Here is a 19813-nt window from a genome sequence, read left to right on the forward strand (position 1 = left end):
AAGGGGGAGGGGGAGAAACAGAAAGAGAAAGAAAAGGCTATCCATTCTCTTGGTCAAAAACATTTAAAAGGTCCCAGTTGTTCATTTCATATCAAACCTTGGCTAAACTAAGGTCCTCTGTAAAATGGTCTCAATGCATCCCAGCTCTTCCTGTATCACCTGTGCTGGCCAAACTTAATTCTTCCCAGTGTGTCTGAATGTCAGCATTTACAAAACTTCGAAGTCACGCGGCCAGGTAAAGAAAAGCTACAGAAATTTAACTTACCTAACCCTATAATCAGCATATGTTTTCCTTTACCCCCAGTGAAATGGATAGAACTGATTATTCAAGAAAGATATCACATGACTTTGCATTTTCTTAGCAGAATCCAAATCTGTGTACACAACTTCAGTATAGTTTATTCTGAATTCTACATACATTTACAAGGACCAGTTTCCAAATGGAAGTCTACTAATGAGATTTATTCTTTTTAAGTCCATTACTTTACAAAGTAAAACTAAAATGTTAGTTTTTAATGTAAAACTGCAATTTTTTTTTGTTTTTTGTTTTTTTTGTTTTTGTTTTTGTTTTTTGAGACAGGGTTTCTCTGTGTAGCCCTGGCTGTCCTGGAACTCACTCTGTAGACCAGGCTGGCCTCGATCTCAGAAATCCACCTGCCTCTGCCTCCCAGGTGCTGGGATTAAAGGCATGCGCCACCACTGCCACCACTGCCCGGCAATTTTTACTACAATCTCACCAATGTATACAACTCAAATACTGTTTTCTTTGACACATTCATTTTAAAGATTTACTACAAAAATATAATTGATGAATTTTAAAAAATTGTATCTAATTATTAATAAGACAAGGGGGACTACATTGCACATGCATAAAACTAAGCAAGGAGGTAGTCCAAATCTTTAAGTTAAATGAATACTGTGAAGGTCAGACAATGCTGGAAGATTTGACACAAAGATACTCAAAATATATCACTGGGACCCAGAATGGGCATACATTTCTAGAAAGAAAGTGAACTTATCAAGGGTGTAAGACAGATACAAAGATAACACACAAAACTCAAATATGGGGAAAACCAAAAATACTTGAGATATATCTCACTATGTAGTCCTGACTCTCCTGGACCTTAGTATATAGCTGAGGCTGGCCTTGAACTCAGATCTGCCCGCCTCTGCCTCCTGAGGGCTAGGATTACACCTGGCCTGGAAAAACAATAAGTATCATTTGTAACAGCAATAAAATGCTTAGGCAAAACTCTAACAAGAGATATACAAAATCTCTATCTGTATCAACAGACATGTCAATGCTCATTAACTCAGAGTCAGGAAACAGTTCTCTATGTGCTTCTTGGAATTTTTTACATTTTAAGGGTGGAAAGTCTGGACACTGTCCTTGTTTGTACCTTTTCAAAGGCTATTCTGTGGTGAATAAGACTTAGAAAAATAGCATCAGTGTCTTCCTCAACAAAAGATCATACATACTTTACAGTATAAATTCAGTTTCACTCAGCTCAAAAGTCCTTCCCTGTACTAAAACCCACCATAGTTGCAGAAGATGTTGATAATGAAGCTACTGTCAGTAGCTATAGTAAGTCCTTTCTGGTTTGGATAGACATCTTTGTCCCCTTAGCCAGTAACTCACTCCATATCCCATTAGCAAAGTTTACTTCAAAATAGAGCTTAATATGAACACAGCAACTAATGCTATTAAACATCTAGGTGAAAACAGCAATTTTGGAGTAGACAAAAATGTTTTCATACACACTAAATATACATTACCTATAAAAAGAAAAGGTAAATTAAGACTTAAAAATTGAACGAGAGGGCTGGAGAGATGGCTCAGAGGTTAAGAGCACTGACTGCTCTTCCAGAGGTTCTGAGTTCAATTCCCAGCAACCATCTGCAATGGGATCTGATGCCCTCTTCTGGTGTGTCTGAAGACAGTTACAGTGTATTCATATACATAATTTAAATAAAATCTTTTTGTTGTTGTTGTTTTTCGAGACAACACTGCCTGGCCGCTTGTTTTTAGTTTAAATAAAATCATTTAAAAAAAAAATTGAACTAGACATGGTGATATAGGCCATTATTAGTCCCAGCATTTGGGAGGCAGAGGCAGCCAGATCTCTGAGAGTTCAAGGCCAGCCAAGTCCAGGAGCTGTCTCAATAGATAAATTTAGAAAATATAAAAGCATAAAATCGCCGGGCAATGGTGGCACACGCCTTTAATCCCAGCACTTGGGAGGCAGAGGCAGGTGGATTTCTGAGTTCAAGGCCAGCCTGGTCTACAGAGTGAGTTCCAGGACAGCCAGGGCTACACAGAGAAACCCCGTCTTGAAAAAAAAACAACAACAACAAAGTAAGTCATCAATCAAATTAACAGGCAAACTACAAAGTAAAAGAATGAATCACATATACTTAGGCAAAAATGTATCCAATTCAGAACCACAAAATCAGTAAGAGACATATAACCAAATAATGGGCAAATTTCTAGAATATGCATGGACATCTGTCAAAAGAAATATTTAAGATCTATGTATTCTATAATATGTAAATTATCTTAAATATTTATTTTTATTTTATGCGTATGAGTATTTTGCCTACATGCATGCACTGCCTAAACTGGAATTACAGACTGCATTTCAGAGGTGCAGCTCTTCACACAGAAGTACAGAGAACGCTATTTTTCTTTTTCAACAGAAAAATGGTTTTGGAAATCTTTCTTTTTTAGTCTATGGTCTGTGGGAACTAGATAGCTAAACTACTATACAATACGTACTTCAAATGTTACATACTGAGCAACATACTAATGTTTATACTTAGATCCATAGTATCAGGCTGATGAGATGGCACCTGACATACAGGTGAGGAGAAAACCAACTCCACAAGGTTGTCTGCTGCCTTCCCACAATTCTCACATCCATATCATGCCTGCGCATGTGCAGGAGTATGTGTGCACACATACAAACACAGAATTAAACAAAGCCATATATCACAAAGAGCTGATTTTATAAATCTATGCATTAAAAACTTTGTTTTTTATTAATGTATACTAATAAAAAAAATACCAGTTCTAAAATATAAATTATGTAAGATTAACTCATAAATATAACCTGACTAATTTCTAACAGAAGCATCCAGATTAATAAATTTTTAAAATCAGTAAAAACATTATACACCACAGAGAATCCCTGTCTCGAAAAACCAAAAAAAAAAAAAAACATTATACACACATAAATATCCAGATGGAAAAAACCTTATCATGAAGTATTTTATTTAAAACTTTTAGTAATTAAAACAACTTTGTCCTTGTATATAGATAACAGAGCACAACACAGATATTTCCTTTTTCAATAGTCAGTGTATGCAAAATAAAGGGATTTAAATCATGAAAATTATATTAAACCTTACACTCTAGAACAAACTAAGCAGCAAACGAATAAGATTGAAATGAGATCATAAAAGTACTAACAGTAAAAAAAATTTAGAAGAGGCCTTTCTAAAGACTTTCAATGACTTTTATAACTAAAAATTTTTTACAATGATAAATCTAACTAAAAAATGAATGCACAGAAAAGTATACTCTGTGGTCAGAATATAAATAAATAACCAATCAAAAAAACAAATCACCTGGGCTGACGAGATAGGTGGCTCAGCAGCTCTGAGCACTGGGCTGATCTTTCAAAGGACTGGAGTTTGATTCCCAGCACCCACATAGGAGCTCACAACTGTCTGTTAACTCCAGTTTCAAGGGCTCCCAGGCCCTGTTCTGGCCTCTGTGCATGTAAGCTGTTCACAGACAAACACACAAGCAAAACAACCATACATATAAAATAACTTTGTAAAAAAAATTTTAAGCTAGCCTATGATAAGCTCAAGTGATCCTGCAGCCATAAAATCAAAACTCAAACTAGGCGAAGGCAGTGATTAGGAAAAAAAAAATCTTAGCAACCTACACCTATCGAAATATTCACAAATGTCAATTATAACTATTTGGTAAACTATTTACCAGTTTACCAATGAACTGTTGATAAAGGCTTAAGAAGGAATCGGTCCTTCTAACATACTGCTGCTGGAAGTATAAGCCCCGCCGCCTTTCCGAAGGCACTTTCTGTCAGCACCCAACATTATCAATGCAAGCTCCTTCTGAACCAGAAAGCTTGCCTGAATGGATTTCCTCTACAACCCTACAGTGAACCCTCCAGCATTCATCTCCAAGGAAATAATGCCCGAAGGTGTTCACAGCAACACTGTTTGCAACAGAAAAGGCTAATCTACATAACTACCAGAGCAGAAGTGATTAAATACAGCAGTTCTCTTATTCATGAGATACTTTAACTACTGCCAGTGGGAGCCTGAAATTGAAATAGTATTCAACTACACATACACTACTCTTTTCCTATACCACACGCCTATGATAAAGTTTAGATAAACTACTCTTGCACCTTGGGGCCATTATTAAGTGAAATAAAAATAAAGGTCATGGATTCTCCATCAACCAGGAGGTATATTATATGCCCAGACAACAGTGGAATCTTGAAAGGATAGTAAATAAACTCTAAATAAACTGATTTTCTCCCACATACATATACACTTACGATAAATTTTCATGTTTTAATTAAGGGAAGTAATTTTACAGCTTTGCCAATCTCATTACTTTAATGCTCATTTAAATATAAGCTCGGCCGGGTGGTGGTGGCGCACGCCTTTGACCCCAGCACTTGGGAGGCAGAGGCAGGTGGATTTCTGAGTTCGAGGCCAGCCTGGTTTACACAGTGAGTTCCAGGACAGCCAGGGCTATACAGAGAAACCCTGTCTCGAAAAAAAAAAAAAAAATGAGAGTTGGAGAAGTGATTTAGTCAGTAGTGGCCTTACTAGCCATCAATTCAATATCCAGGGACAAAAAGAGACCAGCCTACTGGGAAGTGGTTGTAATCTGGGTTGTAATCCCAGGAAGAATAAAGGTCCTACTAGAACCTGAGTTCTCACAAGATGGTTATAAAAGGCCAAGACTGGTCCCTACCTTCTCCCACGTCCCTGTCTCAACATGTAACTGCGGTCCTATAGTCCAGGCTCTCACCACTGCAACATTATCTACAAGGGTTTTAGCATAGTCAAGCTGATGCAGATGCCATGCCTTGAAACCACCATAATTAGAAGCTTGATAATTCTCTTTTCTTTTGAAATTAAACAGAACAGACAGACTGGCCAACTTATAAAATCTCATTATCAAGCTGGATACCAACATCTAAAAGTCTGTACTCAACAATAGAGATGCCCTCTTCTTGTTCCCGGCACTTGCACACACATACACACACAGACATGCTAATCATTTTTTTTTTGGAAGAACAATTTTGGTTCCATGATATAAAAGCAGCTTTGGATGACAGAATATGGATTAAAGTACAATAATAAAATCCAGAGTCTTTTATTTTGCACTTAATACCCTTCAGAATCCCAATTAATCTATCACACACTTTCAGTCACTTCCACATTTTCAATGTGTCTAAAGATCAGCTTAGTCATCTTAACTGATGTTTGCACTTCTCTCAAATCAATCTCTAAGTTTCCTTAGAACAAATGAACCATTCTTTCTAGAAAAATGGTCATCAGATGACAGGTACAGGTCTCAGTATATTACAATGGAGGGACTGCAATCAGGAAAACTGTAGCTTACTAACTGAAGGATATCAGAGTTAAGGAAAAGACAAATGTAAATAGCAGTGTTAAACACACAGTTGCTAGGGATATATAGCCTCTCCCAGTTTGTCTATTCTAACCACGTACAGAGTGCTTTCACCTTTGTCTTTATTCTAATCCTCTCCCTCTGAACCTTCAAAACTACATTTTTGCTCCAAAATCACAATGTAATTATTCAAGAAGCATACTCCTAAAATAACTTTTGGGGGGTGGGGGGATGGGGGTCTGAAACAGGGTTTCTCTGTGTAGTCCTGGCTGTCCTGGAACTCACTCTGTAGACCAGGCTGGCCTCAAACTTAGAAATCTGCCTGCCTCTGCTTCCCAAGTGCTGGGACCGCCACTGCCCGGCAATAACTAATTTTTTTAAGCCATACTTTGTACTGTGACCCAAGAGGCTCCTAATTATCTGACCTTAACCAGCCTCTGTGCTCTGTATAGGTTTTCCTTACTAATCTTTTTCCTATCATCAAGCAACCTTAAAAAGGGTCCACATATTTCAGTTATTCTCATCCCTTCAAGCTGTTATCGTCCTCATAACAACATCATTTTTAGTTCTTTTTTGTGTGCTTATTTTGTGTATTACTCCCACGAGGGGAGCATGAGTCTTGCTCACTGCCAACCTTGGCAGCCCAGAACAGTGCTTCGTATGTAAAGTGTCTTAGGTAATCAATAATAGGGGTCAGCCAATAAACAAACTCTTCAGTGCATTAAGAAATCTAATGCACTGAGATGATTTAACTATCAACGATTCCAACTCACTGTTGTTGTGTTCAATAAAGGGAATAAAGCTTCCAAATAAATACAATGAGTACAGAATCCCTGTGTAGACAACATTCCTCTTGTCTTCTAAACTGTCAGTATTTCTAAATCTTCTAAAATTTGCCAATATTTCAAGAAAATGCTGACGCTGCCTGAGTCCCCTCAATGTTCAAAGGACAACACTATTATCTTGTTTCTATGAAAGTACAAAAAATGAAAAGTATAGTTTGGACAATCATTGTTTCCAGTTTAAAATTTTAATACTTTTTTTTTCTACTTTAGTTTCTCTCAAAAAAAATTATAAACAAAAAAATGAAAAGGTAGTCTTCACCTTCTAAATTTTTTACCTTAGGAACTGTTTTTGAATAATGACTTTGAGTGTGTCCATAATGGATTGTTCCCCAGAAACATTGCTATTGGTTCATTATTCCCATTGTGAAAGACTTAATTGTAATAAAAAAAAGATAGTGTGAGCTCAGGGTGATAGTATTTCTCTAAAAAATAAAACCTAGATCTGTAATGTGAAATTTTCCCAGCAGGCAGTTATACTACTTAATTTACCTTAATTTTCAAAAATGAAAAACAAAAAAAGGCTTATTGCTAGCAAGACACTTTGCCCCAAAACAATAAGCTACATAAGATACATTCTCGTTCTCTATCGAATTTGTTTTTTTTTCCTTTCCAAAATAAAAAGGGCAATAAACCTATGCACAATGTTCAATATGTTTTGTCAATCTAAATCTTATACTTTTAAAAATTAGTACTTCTAACCAATATAAAAAACATTTGTCCTAAAACATTTCATTATGTCTCAGGATAAACAAGTTCAACCAATTCCGGGACAGGAATCCACAGGTTTATCCCTTTTTAAGGTCAACTACTTTGCCTTTTCTTTATGAGTCAATTGCAATGCATTTAAAGGCTGAGAGTGCGCATTAAACTTGGCAATTTTCTTTTACAGCACAACTGAGGCCCTGGAGAACTATGTCCCATTGGAACACAATGCCCAGATCTTGTTTCTCTGGCAGGTGTAGGAGTCGCCACATTAAACCCAAATGAGCTGGGCGGTGGCAGAACTTCACCAAGTCTCTCCTTCCCAATTCTCTTGGAACCACGCCACTGGAGGCGCTCGCTCCCCCTTCTCCGCAGTTGGGTCACTGTATAGATGTTAGCAGCTTAGCCAGTTCCCCACCAGTAAGAGGAGAAACAGGGGATTAGTGCAAGGGGTTCCCCGATGCCTGGCAGGAGAGAAGGCGGGCCCTTAAGAAAAAAAACTGTCGACAAACGCCCATCCTTTAAATAAAAAGATCAGGGCACCACAGCCTTCCCATTCCCACCTCCAAGCCCAGCCCAGGCCAGTCCAGCCCAAAGAATCCACCATCCTAGTTCTTCAACACACACCTAGCTACTGATAGGTGATAACTTCATAAGAGTGCTGGAACGGGAACCAGAAGGAACAAATAGGGCTAGGGTGCACGTGCTCCCCGAAAGCCCGACAGACAATGAAGACACTCGGGCTTCCGCGGCCGCCCCACCCTTCTGCCCGCCTCCCGCCAGCGGGGGCGCCATCGCCCTGCCGCTCCAAGACAAAGCCCTAGGGTCCCGAGCAGCCCTGCCCGCCCCCACCTCCCCCAGGCCAAGACACAAAAGAGGGAGGGGCATAACGCGCAAGGAGGACTCACCCATTGAGCCCGAGCCCCTGCGCTTGGGCGCGGCCGGCGTGGAAGGGGGCGCGGCGGGCTCCGCCAGGGGCCTCGCGCCGGCTGGCGGCGGAGGCGGAGGCCGCGCCGGAGGCTCGTCGTCCTCCGGGAGCTTGGAGGGCAGGACTGCAGCAGCCGGCGGCAGGGATGGCAGGGACGCCACGGGACTGCGTTCCCAGGACGGCTGCCTCTCAGGGGCGGCGGGAGGCGCGGCCGGCAGCGGCCCGCGGGGCGCGGGGGGCACCGAGTCGCTGCTGAAGTCCAGCAGCGGCGCGGCGGCGGCGGGCGGCACCGGAGCCGCGGACAGCCCGGCTGCGGGCTTCCTCTCCAGCACCTCCAGTTCCTCCAGGTCCTCGTCGTCGTCCTCCTCCTCCTCGTCCTCCTCCTCGTCCTCCTCGTCCTCGGGCTCCGTGATGAACTGGTACTTGAAGGCGGGCGGAGGCCGGGGCGGGCTGTCCGCGGACGAGGAGACCAGCGACGCCTGGTCTACGTCTTCCATGGCTGGCGGGTCGGCGATGATGCTGCAGCTACTGCCGCTGCGGGGCCGCTTCTCCTCAGTGCCGCGGGCGGTTGTGGGGGTTGGGCAGGACTGGCCGGGGCCGGGCAAGCCGAGCCGAGCCGAGGAACCTGCAGAGGCGACAGCTCCCGGAACAATGAGACTGCTCCTCCTGCCTCCGCGCTCGAGATGCGCCACCCGCCCTGTCCCCAGTTGCAGCCGCCGCCGCCCAGACGAGCGATGGAGAGAGGCCAGCAGACTCTCCGCCCAGTTTGGCGTGACTCACCTTCCCGGCTGGGGAGGGCTGGCTGGCGCGGGAGACAGAGAGCCAATAGACTGCGGGATAGGGAAGATGGACCACGGAGTTGTCCAACAGAAATGGGGAGTAGGCGGGGCCTGCCGCACTTCCTCTCTCCGGCGGGCGGCGTTCGAAGGGCGGGGTTTGGAGCTGGGATCCACCCCCACCTAGTGTAGATGGGGAATGGGGTGGGGACTTGGCCTTGCCTACAGCGGGATTTTAGTCTACAGTAATGCGAAAGGGATGCGGTCCCAAGGATTTGGCGAGTTTTCCATCAAGCCTGCGGAAGGGCGTTATCCTGGGGACCTAGGAGTGGAAAGTTTCCTCCCCGAAAAGGGAAAAAAAAAAAAAAACAGTGGAAAAAGGTACCAACAAGACTGAATTAGGCCTTACCGATTTTTTAAATAAAAGACTTTTCAGACAAGCTCCCAACATATAACTACTGCCCCTCAAAAGGAAAAAGAAAAACAAAACTTTTTTTTTTACACTATCAAAACTCCCTTTCTAGACTGCAGGTCTGGAATGAGATAGGCAAAACAGCTGTGCTAAATTATCTGGAGCTCTGGGCTCAATGTTAGAATGCCTTGCCTTCTGCTGGACTCTAAAAGTGCAAGGAGAATGAGTCACCAGAAAGGGAGAGGGGAAGGAACGTTGAAATAGATGCCTTGCAAGGCAAAATTGGTTCACTACTTTTCAGTCACCTTAGGCTGATGAGTCAACATCCCTGATGATTCAGGCGTCCTAGGTCTCAGGAAGCCCTACACTCACTGCCTTGATATGCATGTCTCCTGATGTGCTTTTTTTTCCCAAAGCTACACTGTAAAGAAAACGGTAGACAAACCTAGAAATGTTTGCTCCAAAGGTTCCGAGAGTCCTTTTATCTTTCTGATACACCTTTCAAAAATACTGGCTGCATGCCTACTCTGAAGGCCTGGAGAGAGGATTGCCTGAATTCCAATTGTTCCGTCTACATGTGCACTGTCTAGTACTGGAGCAACTGGCGGCTTTTAGCTCCTGAGCACGGAAATGAGGTGTTCTGTGTGAATAAAATACGTACTGCATCCCCAGAATTTATAAGAAATGTTATAATTTCTGCTTCACATTGGTTTTTACATTGGTTTTATGTTGGCATTGATAATATTTTGGATATAGTGAGATGAGTACAATATATTATCAAGTTCACTTGTATTCTTTTTGAAGCAGCTTGTAGAAGCTTTTAACTGCATATTCTAATAACTAAGAAATTTTATTGCCATGAATTTTGTTAGGTTTTTTTTTCGGTTTTTCGAGATTTTGTTAGTTTTTTAAGCAAATTCTTAGTCCTAACAAAGTAATGTTGCCCTAGATTTAGTTTAATTTTTAAGAAAGAATTTGGTAGAGTGGATTCTGGTAAGGATTACTGGAGAAGTGATTCAGCAATATCTTTAACCGGACTTGAGTTCTGTTCCCAGTATCCAAGTGACTCACAATCACTAAACCTTCACTTACAGGACTCCCTTCACTCGCTAATGGCCTTCTCTGGAACCTGTACACATGTGTCAGGCACACGCACACACATATCTTTAAAAAAACTTAAAAAAAAATGTATTGGGGCTAGAAAGATGACTAGTCAAGAGAACTTACTGCTCTTTCAGACAACCCAAGTTTGAGTCTCGAGACTCACATGGTGATTTCTTTCTTCTTCTTCTTCTTCTTTTTTTTTTTTGTTTTTTTTTTTTTGTTTTTGTTTTTCGAGACAGGGTCTCTCTGTGTATCCCTGGCTGTCCTGGAACTCACTCTGTAGACCAGGCTGGCCTCAAACTCAGAAATCCACCTGCCTCTGCCTCCCAAGTGCTGGGATTAAAGGCATGTGCCACCACTGCCCAGCTTAGGTGATTTCTAACTCTCCATAACTCCAGTTCCAGCAAATGCAAATCCCTCTTATGACTTCCTCAGGAGCCAGGCACACACATGCGTGGTGCACCACATATACACAGCATAACATTCATACACATTCTAGTCGTATTCATTCTGTAAGAAAAGAGACATTGAAAGAGGCATCTAACTATCCCAGCCATAGTTCTATTCTCTCAAAAATGTGACTTCTTCCTAGAGCCAATATACAGGCATGAAAAATAATGTGTCACTGTTGTTTTAAAACCACTGCCTTGCCAGGCGGTGGTGGCGCACGCCTTTAATCCCAGCACTTGGGAGGCAGAGGCAGGCGGATTTCTGAGTTCGAGGCCAGCCTGGTCTACAGAGTGAATTCTAGGACAGACAGGACTACACAGAGAAACCCTTTCTTGGAAAAAACAAAAAACAAAAAAACAAAACAAAAAAAACCACTGCCTTTTTGGGTGATTCATTACACAGCAGAAGTTTCTTGAAATATCCATTTTGTGTTTGTATTTTGTTTTATTGGTTTATATAAAAATATGCATTTGATATGTACTCTATACCAGCACCAAACAAAGCAGATACAAAGTGTATTTATACATTTTCAGATAAAGGAAGGGTCACTACTCAGAAAAATAGGCCATTCCAGTTCTATAGTATTAATACTAATGCAAAACACTTAATCCCCACCTAAACTCATTTGTGGAACAGGCTAAATTTGCCTTATATCATGTATGCCCCTTGAAAAAGTTAAAGGGCCAGAGATGAATACACACACACACACACGTATACATATATATATATATGAAGATCTTAACTTCAGAGTGTGTTAACCCATACTTGGAAAATTTGAAAGATGGGTTCCAACATAAAACCTGTTTCAAGAGCTTTCTTTCTGCCACAGCCTGTTCACCTACTGAAAAGGACTTGCCTTTTTTCAAGTTCACTGCTGAGTTACATGTAATCTTTCTACTGAAGAAAAAAAAAATAAAACACTGAAACAAAATTCTGGCTTAAGTGGAAGTCCTAACAGCTTCCTGCATGATTTGCCCTAATACTTCCCCTAGTTTTAGGTTCCCTATAGTATAGCATTTTATGAAATGTAGCTTTGTAATCCTGGTTAACTAATGTCTTGGCTCAAAGTACATTCATTCACTAATAAGAGTAAAAGCAGAAATGAGATCAATTTCTTCAGCTATGTTAGTAATTAGTCTTGGACCTAACATAAAAATTTAAGTCAGGAAAAGGAATCCCACCATCCAAATAGCCAGAAAATGACTCTTTACATATCTATCAACAGATGAACGGAAAATACAGAATTCTGCTACAATGCATGGAGCGTTGCCAACTTCCCTGTGATGATCCAGCTGTGCTAAATGTTGTGTGTAACAACTAGGGACATCAATGGAGCTCATATAAGAGTTGGATTGCCAGGAAAGCAGCCACCGTCCCATGGCCTTGAGACCCATTTTGAAAAACTGGATGCTGATATTGTCTGTCTCCAGCAGACCAGAGGGCCCAGATATATACTGAGTGGATGTTCCTAGCTGTTGTTTCGAGCTGGAATGCCTAGCTCCATATCAGCAGCAGTTGTAAAGACAGCACTGCTCCAGTGGCTGCTGAAGCCCTGAGTGGTCTGTTTGCCATCCAGAACAGGGATGTCAGTTGCTATAGAAACACTAATGAGTTCACCAAAGAGCATCTTCCAACTCTGGATCGTAAAGGCCAGGCCCTCATTACACAGTACAAAATCCGCATATTGTAAGGGAAAGAAGACCTCTACCCTAATTGATATGCTCTGCCCTCATGTGCATCCTGGGAAGCCTAAGAAGCTGACCTATAAGGCATGTTTCTATGGGCAGATCTGAGCAGAAGCCTTCCTGGTGACTAGCCATCATCATCTGACCATTCTGGGGAACCTGAATACAGCCCAACATCCTGCTGACTACTATGAGGCAGGCAACTTGGTATTCTTTTAAGGGAACCAGGGTAGAATTCGTTGAATGGCTTGCTCAGTAACCTGGGGTACCAGGCCCCACATAGGACCATTTATCAATAGTTACCACTGCTCCTGCCAAAACAGGAAAGGGCCTTCAACTGCTGTTTGGTGCTCAGTAGTAAAAGGCATCCCAACTACAACTCCTGGCTTGACTTCCTGCTCAGGCATAGGTCCCTGATCATAAACACCTTCCAGGGCCCCATTCTGCTTTCTGAAGTGATGGGCTCTGAATACTGCCTGGTAGAGCCATCTTGAATATATCCTGAGTGCCAGCAAGATAGTGCCCAGACCTGTGTACCCATTTCCTCTTCAAGTTTCTTTCCTAGTTCTTGAACTTGTGATGGGCATCTGATTCTGCAGTCCAGCAAGCAAACCCAGATCCAGAAGCAGCAAAACAAAACCTATTTGGGTTTAACCAGCCCTGGGAAAAGTCAGGCTGTCTCCACAAGAAGCCAGAAAAACCTGAGGAGCAGCTTCCAGTCTTCTCCAAACTTCTGATGTCATAACTGCAGATTCCAGAAGAAGATTCACTGGCCACAGTAGTATAAGAACAGCTTAGGCTTTCAGAGGCTAAAAGAAGGAGGTACGGATCATGCTCTTGAAGACTATGCTAGGTATGGTCTCACCCATGCCCCTCTGGGAGGCCACAGGGAGCCATACGTGGTGCATGCTGTGAAAACACTGGACCCACCCACCAAGATTCTGCATGTTTGCAGGCTGTTGAGTCAGGGAACCCCTCCCAGGGATGTCTCCTCCAGGTCCAGCTGCTTTTCTGAAGTGGGCTCAGGTGAAGCAGTTGTGGTTCAAGGATATGTGACATGGTCAGCCCTTCACTGGTCCGATGCCAGCTTTTCAGTTTTGCCAGCTTTTCATCCTTCCTCCTTTCCAGGCTTCCTTTCCCCTCCCACCTTTCTTTTCTTCCTTTTCCTGCCCTCCTTTCTCTTTTCCTCTAGGGTCTCCCTTCCTCTTCTCCACTTCTCTCTCTGATCCTTTTCATGCATAGGTCATAGCTGTGCAAGAAGCTGTAACTTAAAAAGCTTTCTGGGAAATGTATTTGTTCATAAGCAAAGTCTGTCTTTGTTTCAGAGTAAAAAGAAAATGTGATATAGATACACAATGAGATTGCATGTAGCTGTAAAGAAAAGTGAAATGACATTTGCTGGGAAATGTGTGGAACTGGACATCATGAAGCAAAATAAGCCAGATGCGGAAGCACAAAGACTGCCTGTTTTCTCTCAAACGGGAAGCCTAAGTCCAGAATTATATGCATGTTGGGGGCATGTTTATCTATGTATGTTTGCTGGTCACAAAACTACAAAGGAGATTATGAGAGAGGAGGTAGAGATTTTAAGGGAGGTGAGGGAAATCGATGGGTTTTACTGCCGTGAGCAGACACTACTACCAAGAAAACTCTTATAAGGACAACATTTAATCGGGTCTGGTTTACAGGTTCAGAGGTTCAGTCTATTATCATCAAGGTGAGAGCATGGCAGCATCCAGGCAGGCATGGTGCAGGAGGAACTAAGAGTTCTACATCTTCATCTGAAGGTTGCTAGCAGAACACTGGCTTCCAGGCAGCTAGGGTGAGGGTCTAAAAGCCCACACCCACAGTGACATACCCACTCCAACAAGACCACACCTTTTTTTTTTTTTTTTTTTGGTTTTTCGAGACAGGGTTTCTCTGTTATAGCCCTGGCTGTCCTGGAAGACCACAGCTCCTAATGGTGCTGCTACCTGGGCCTAGCATATACAAGCCATCACACAATAGAATACACACCATAGGAATAAGGTAGGGTGGCTCAGAAGGTAAGAAAGCTGGCTAGCTTGGGATGGGGCAGGGGGTAAGAGGAACAAATGAGAACATAGTACAATGACACGTATGTACAATGATGCCATGGTGAAACCTAGTATTTTTGCATACTCACCTAAATATTTAATTTAAAAACAATGAAAATAAAAAGCTAACAGGAAAGTAAAAGTCATAATTAAAACAGAACCTAGGGCCAGGGCTATAGCTCAGTGGATAGAGTGTGCCCCTAACATGCAGAGAGCCCTGGGTTTGAGACTCAGTACTACATAAACTACAGGCGGTGGCATACTTAACATCCTAGCAATCGAGAAATGAAGGCAGAAATTCAAGGTCATTCTCTGCTACAAAGAGAGTTCAAGGCCAGCCTGTATGGCAAGAAACTGTACCAAAGAAGAGGGAGGGAAGGGAGAAAGGATTTAATGTCCTTAATCTTTTTAATTTACATGGGACCTCCTCTGCACTATTACATTTCCTTGGGCAATTTCAATATGTATGATTTATCTTGTGAAATATATTTTGATCTAGCAAAAGGTTATATTAGAGTCTGAAAAAAAAATTTCATATAGCAACACAAATCCAAACTAAAATATACCTATGCCCCCTTTAGACAAATAAAAACATGTCTTCATAAGAAACAGTGAAAGCTGGGTGTGGCGGTATACACCTGTAATGCTGGCACAGGGCAGGCTGAGCAGGAAGGGAAAAAGGTTGAGAACTAGTCTCAGAAAACTAACCAAAAAAAGAGGAAGTGGGGGAGGTGTCTGATGTTGTTTTATCCTCCCCAAAACAGAACCAAATTCTCACTATCTTTAGGATAAACATTCCTTTATTGAACAATGTATTGGGTAGCCAGGGGTGATATTGAACACTTGTGATACTCGTGGTTGGGAGGTAGAAGCAGGAGTCCAAGGTCATTATTGACTACATAGCGAGGTAGAGGCCATGGCACCTGTGCTATGTGGACATCTATGGGAGTGTGCTTTAAGAGCTGTGCCCCCCCCCCCAACGGCCTGGATGCCAGTCTTCTCCTAGCAGCCTTCAGATGAAGATAGAACTCTCAGCACCTCCTGCACCATGCCTGCCTAGTTTCTGCCATGCTCCCACCTTGATAACAATGGACTGAACCTCTGAACCTGTAAGCCAGCCCCAATTAAATGTTGGCCTTATAAGAGTAGCCTTGGTCATGGTGTCTGTTTGCAGCAGTAAAACCCTAAAACAGAAGGAACACTGGCTCCAATGGCAGCAAGGAGTAAAACAGCAAAACTTCAAGGCCTAGAAAGATCGGTAGCTAGAGCAGGTGGAAAAAATGAGAGAGATGATTGAAGATAAACTAGGAAGTCAGTTAAGTGTCAAAGAACGAATTCAAACGCCATGCTACAAAGTAAAAGAATTATCTCTAAAGAGCTAGCAAAGGCCTTTAAGCAAAATGGTAGAACGACTGATGGATAATTTACAGAATACTGATAAAGGATGGATTGTGGGCGCTAGAGTAAGGGAGGGAATAGTAAAGAAGCAATTGTCATGCTTTAAATAAGTGCTCATAGCTTTATTTAAGTGCTGTAGTTTAAGTAGAAGATAATTACCATTTATACTTCAGGCAAAAGCTAATGAGAGCCTACCTCAATAACATAGGAAATGGAAATAAAGTTGGAAAGTACAAAGAATATGAATTCCCAGAATCTGGTGATTAATAAAATGAAGGTCTGATAGAAAAAGATGATTCCCCGGGCAGTGGTGGCGCACGCCTTTAATCCCAGCACTTGGGAGGCAGAGGCAGGCGGATTTCTGAGTTCGAGGCCAGCCTGGTCTACAGAGTGAGTTCCAGGACAGCCAGGGCTACACAGAGAAACCCTGTCTCGAAAAACCTAAAAAAAAAAAAAAGATGATTCAAAGATTTGTGCTTGGGTGACCAGATCAATTCCTGCTGTCTTTCCCTCAGGAAAGTCAGGCAATGTAGTACAGTTTAGATGAGTCATACTGGAGAGAATACAATGACCTAAGCTTTAAATACATTCAACTTAAGTTGACTATGGAACAATGGGTTATAAATAATCAGAAAGCAAGTTGGGAGACGGCTCAGTGGGGAAGATTTCTTGCTGTGCAAGCCTCAAGTCCTGTAGAACCCCCAGCACCCAGGTACAAAGCACTGCCTGGGGATGGAATGCCAGAGACAGGATTGCTGGAGCTCGCTGACCTCTAGCCTAGTCAGAAAACAGGCTTGTCTCAAGGGAATGAGGAAGGAATGATAGAGGAGGATAGCTACGCTTCCGGCTCTGCACAGGCACATGCATGCATAAACTGTATGCACCACATACACACACACACTCGCCAAAAGAGAAGGAAGAGAGGGAAAGAAGGAAAGAGAGGGAAAGGAGAAAGGAAATAAGGGCGGAAGAAAGGAAGGAAGCAGTTGTCTTAGTTTGGGTTTTATTGCTGTGAAGAGACACCATGACCATGGCAACTCTTATAAAGGCAAATATTTAGTCAGGGCTGACTTACAGTTTCAGAGGTTTCGTCCATTGTGTGGGAAGTATGGCAGTGTGCCAGCAAACATGGTACTGGAAAGGGAACTGAGAGTTCTACATATGGGTCTTCAGGCAGCAGAAGGCTACTGTGTACCAAACTAGGTACAGTTTAAGCAGAAGAGACTAGAAAGCCTGCCTCCACACTGACATACTTCCTCCAACAAGGCCACACCTCCTAATAGTGTCATTTCCCGTGGCCAAACATTCAAACACATTGGGGCCATTTCTATCCAAACCACCACAGGGGTTTATTCTGGAAAGCAGGTACCTAAGTCTGTTAATTATGTTTCATGAATCAAAGTTTGGAAGCGCCGGGCAGTGGTGGCGCACGACTTTAATCCCAGCACTTGGGAGGCAGAGGCAGGCGGATTTCTGAGTTCAAGGCCAGCCTGGTCTACAGAGTGAGTTCCAGGACAGCCAGGGATACACAGAGAAACCCTGTCTCGAAAAAACAAGAAAATAAAAACAAAACAAAAAACAAAGTTTGGAAGCAAATATTAGGTTAGGGAAGGGATAGCAAAGATGGTTTCTGCTACCTATAGGAGAAACAGATAAGAATGAATCCTTAAAAATGTCAACATGGTCTGGACCTGGCTGAGCAAGAGGCACCATCATGGGTGTTGACATTCACCACAACAAGGACCGAAAGGTTCGGCGCAAGGAGCCCAAGAGCCAGGATATCTACTTACGGCTGCTAGTCAAGCTGTACAGTTTTCTAGCCAGACGTACCAACTCCACCTTTGATCAGGTTGTGCTGAAGAGGTTATTTATGAGCCGCACTAACCGGCCACCTCTGTCCCTGTCCCGGATGATCCGAAAGATGACGCTTCCTGGCCGGGAGAACAAGATCGCTGTGGTTGTGGGGACGGTCACAGATGGCATGCGGATTCTGGAAGTGCCCAAGCTGAGGGTGTGTGCTCGGTGGGTGAGCAGCCGGCCCGAAGTCGCATCCTCAAGGCTGGGGGTAAGATCCTCACCTTTGACCAGCTGGCTCTGGAGTCTCCCAAGGGCGGAGGCACTGTGCTCCTGTCTGGTCCTCGGAAGGGCCGAGAGGCATACAGTCATTTTGGCAAGACCCCAGGAACCCCACACAGCCACACCAAACCCTATGTCCAGTTCCAAGGGCCGGATGTTCGAGCGTGCCAGAGGCCGAAGGGCCAGCCGAGGCTACAGAAACTAACCTTGAATCTTACTGTTAATAAACAAGTTTTGGATGTTGAAAAAAAACAAAACAAACAAACAAACATCCAAAAATGTCAACATGTACTACCTCAGGATATAGTCTTTTTTTTTTTTTTTTTTTTTTTTTGGTTTTTCGAGACAAGGTTTCTCTGTGTAGCCCTGGCTGTCCTGAAACTCACTCTGTAGACCAGGCTGGCCTCAAACTCAGAAATCCGCCTGCCTCTGCCTCCCAAGTGCTAGGATTAAGGCACGCGCCACCACTGCCTGGCCTCAGGATGTATTCTTATAGTATCACTTCTGAGCAAGTTAAAACAAACAAAAGTGTTCTTCACCATAGGCCCAGTGCTTAATTTTAAAAAATAGTCTATCTATCTTAAATATAAAACTCAGAAGTTAGGCTAGAAGAAAGAAGTAATTTCAGGCAGAAATCTAAATTTTAGGCTAGAACAAGGAAGTAGGCTTCAGACATGAAAATGACTTTGGGCTAGGACAAGGAAGTTGGCTCAGATATTTTGGCCATCCTGATAAGCCCCTAGAATCGGTGATCACAGGAGTGTTCACAGAATTTTGTTTAGTACCCTGCTTGTTCTTTGACTATTTGTGTTTATTGTCTTACTTGTTCCTTGGCTATTTGCATCTATTGTATTGCTAGTTGCTCAACCTAGAACTGACCTTAATACTTGCATGTAATTAAAATGGTATAAAAGCAAAAAGGAGGAGGGGGATGGGATAGGGGTTTCTAGGGAGGAGAAATGGGGAAAGGGGATGGCATCTGAAATGTAAATAAATAAAAATATCCAATTAAAAAAATAATAAAACTAAACTAAAGATATAATTTCTGTTAGTGCTCAGTATATTCAGCACTAAGTCATCTAGTGCCTAAGAACAGCATCAACAACGTAAGCCCACAGACGACCTTCACCTAAGCCCACAGACGACCTTCACCCCACAGTAATCGAGCAGCTCCAGTGTCTTAGCCAACGAGTTGTGGAGTTAACCTGCTAGACTCTTGCTTCTTTCTGTAAGTTTCCACTTATGAAGAAATAAACCACAAGCAAAACCCAGTGAAATGGCTAATGAAATGGCTCAGCAGTAGAAGGCTTGCCTAGCTGTACCAGTTAGTTTCTGTTAACTTGACAAAGACTAGAGTCAACTGGGAAGAGGGAACCTCGGTTCAAGAATTGCTTTCACCACACCAGCCCAGGAGCATATGTGTGGGAGCATTTTTGTTTGGTTGGTTGGTTGGTTTTTTTTTTTTTTTTTTTTTGGTTTTTCGAGATAGGGTTTCTTTGTGTAGCCCTGGCTGTCCTGGAACTCACTCTGTAGCCCAGGCTAGCCTCGAACTCTCGAACTCAGAAATCCGCCTGCCTCTGCCTCCCAAGTGCTGGGATTAAAGGCGTGTGGGAGCATTTTTTTTTTTTGATTCCTAAACGACATGGAGAGCCCATCCCACTGTAGGCATGCCCTTCCTG

At 42.7% G+C, this 19813-nt stretch overlaps 1 protein-coding gene and 1 pseudogene across 3 annotated transcripts in view; one reads left to right on the top strand and one right to left on the bottom strand.

Moving 5' to 3' along the window:
• The window catches only part of Rtn4 (reticulon 4), a 56401-nt gene extending 47516 nt beyond the window's left edge, over positions 1–8885 (bottom strand). For 2 of the 3 annotated variants that reach the window (XM_028778217.1, XM_028778210.1), the window contains exon 1: positions 8139–8878. In XM_028778217.1, coding sequence (XP_028634050.1) covers positions 8139–8655 — 517 coding nt within the window. In that variant the 5' untranslated portion in view covers positions 8656–8878. Of the gene's footprint in view, positions 1–8138 lie in introns of all 3 variants that reach the window. The other variant, XM_028778230.1, reaches the window with a different exon arrangement.
• Positions 8886–17772: 8887 nt separating this feature from the next.
• LOC114630949 lies at positions 17773–18339 on the top strand (annotated as a pseudogene).
• The last annotated feature ends 1474 nt before the right edge of the window (positions 18340–19813 follow it).

This window comes from Grammomys surdaster, unplaced genomic scaffold, assembly GCF_004785775.1.
Source record: "Grammomys surdaster isolate TR1022 unplaced genomic scaffold, NIH_TR_1.0 67, whole genome shotgun sequence".
Taxonomy (NCBI): Eukaryota; Metazoa; Chordata; class Mammalia; order Rodentia; family Muridae; genus Grammomys; species Grammomys surdaster.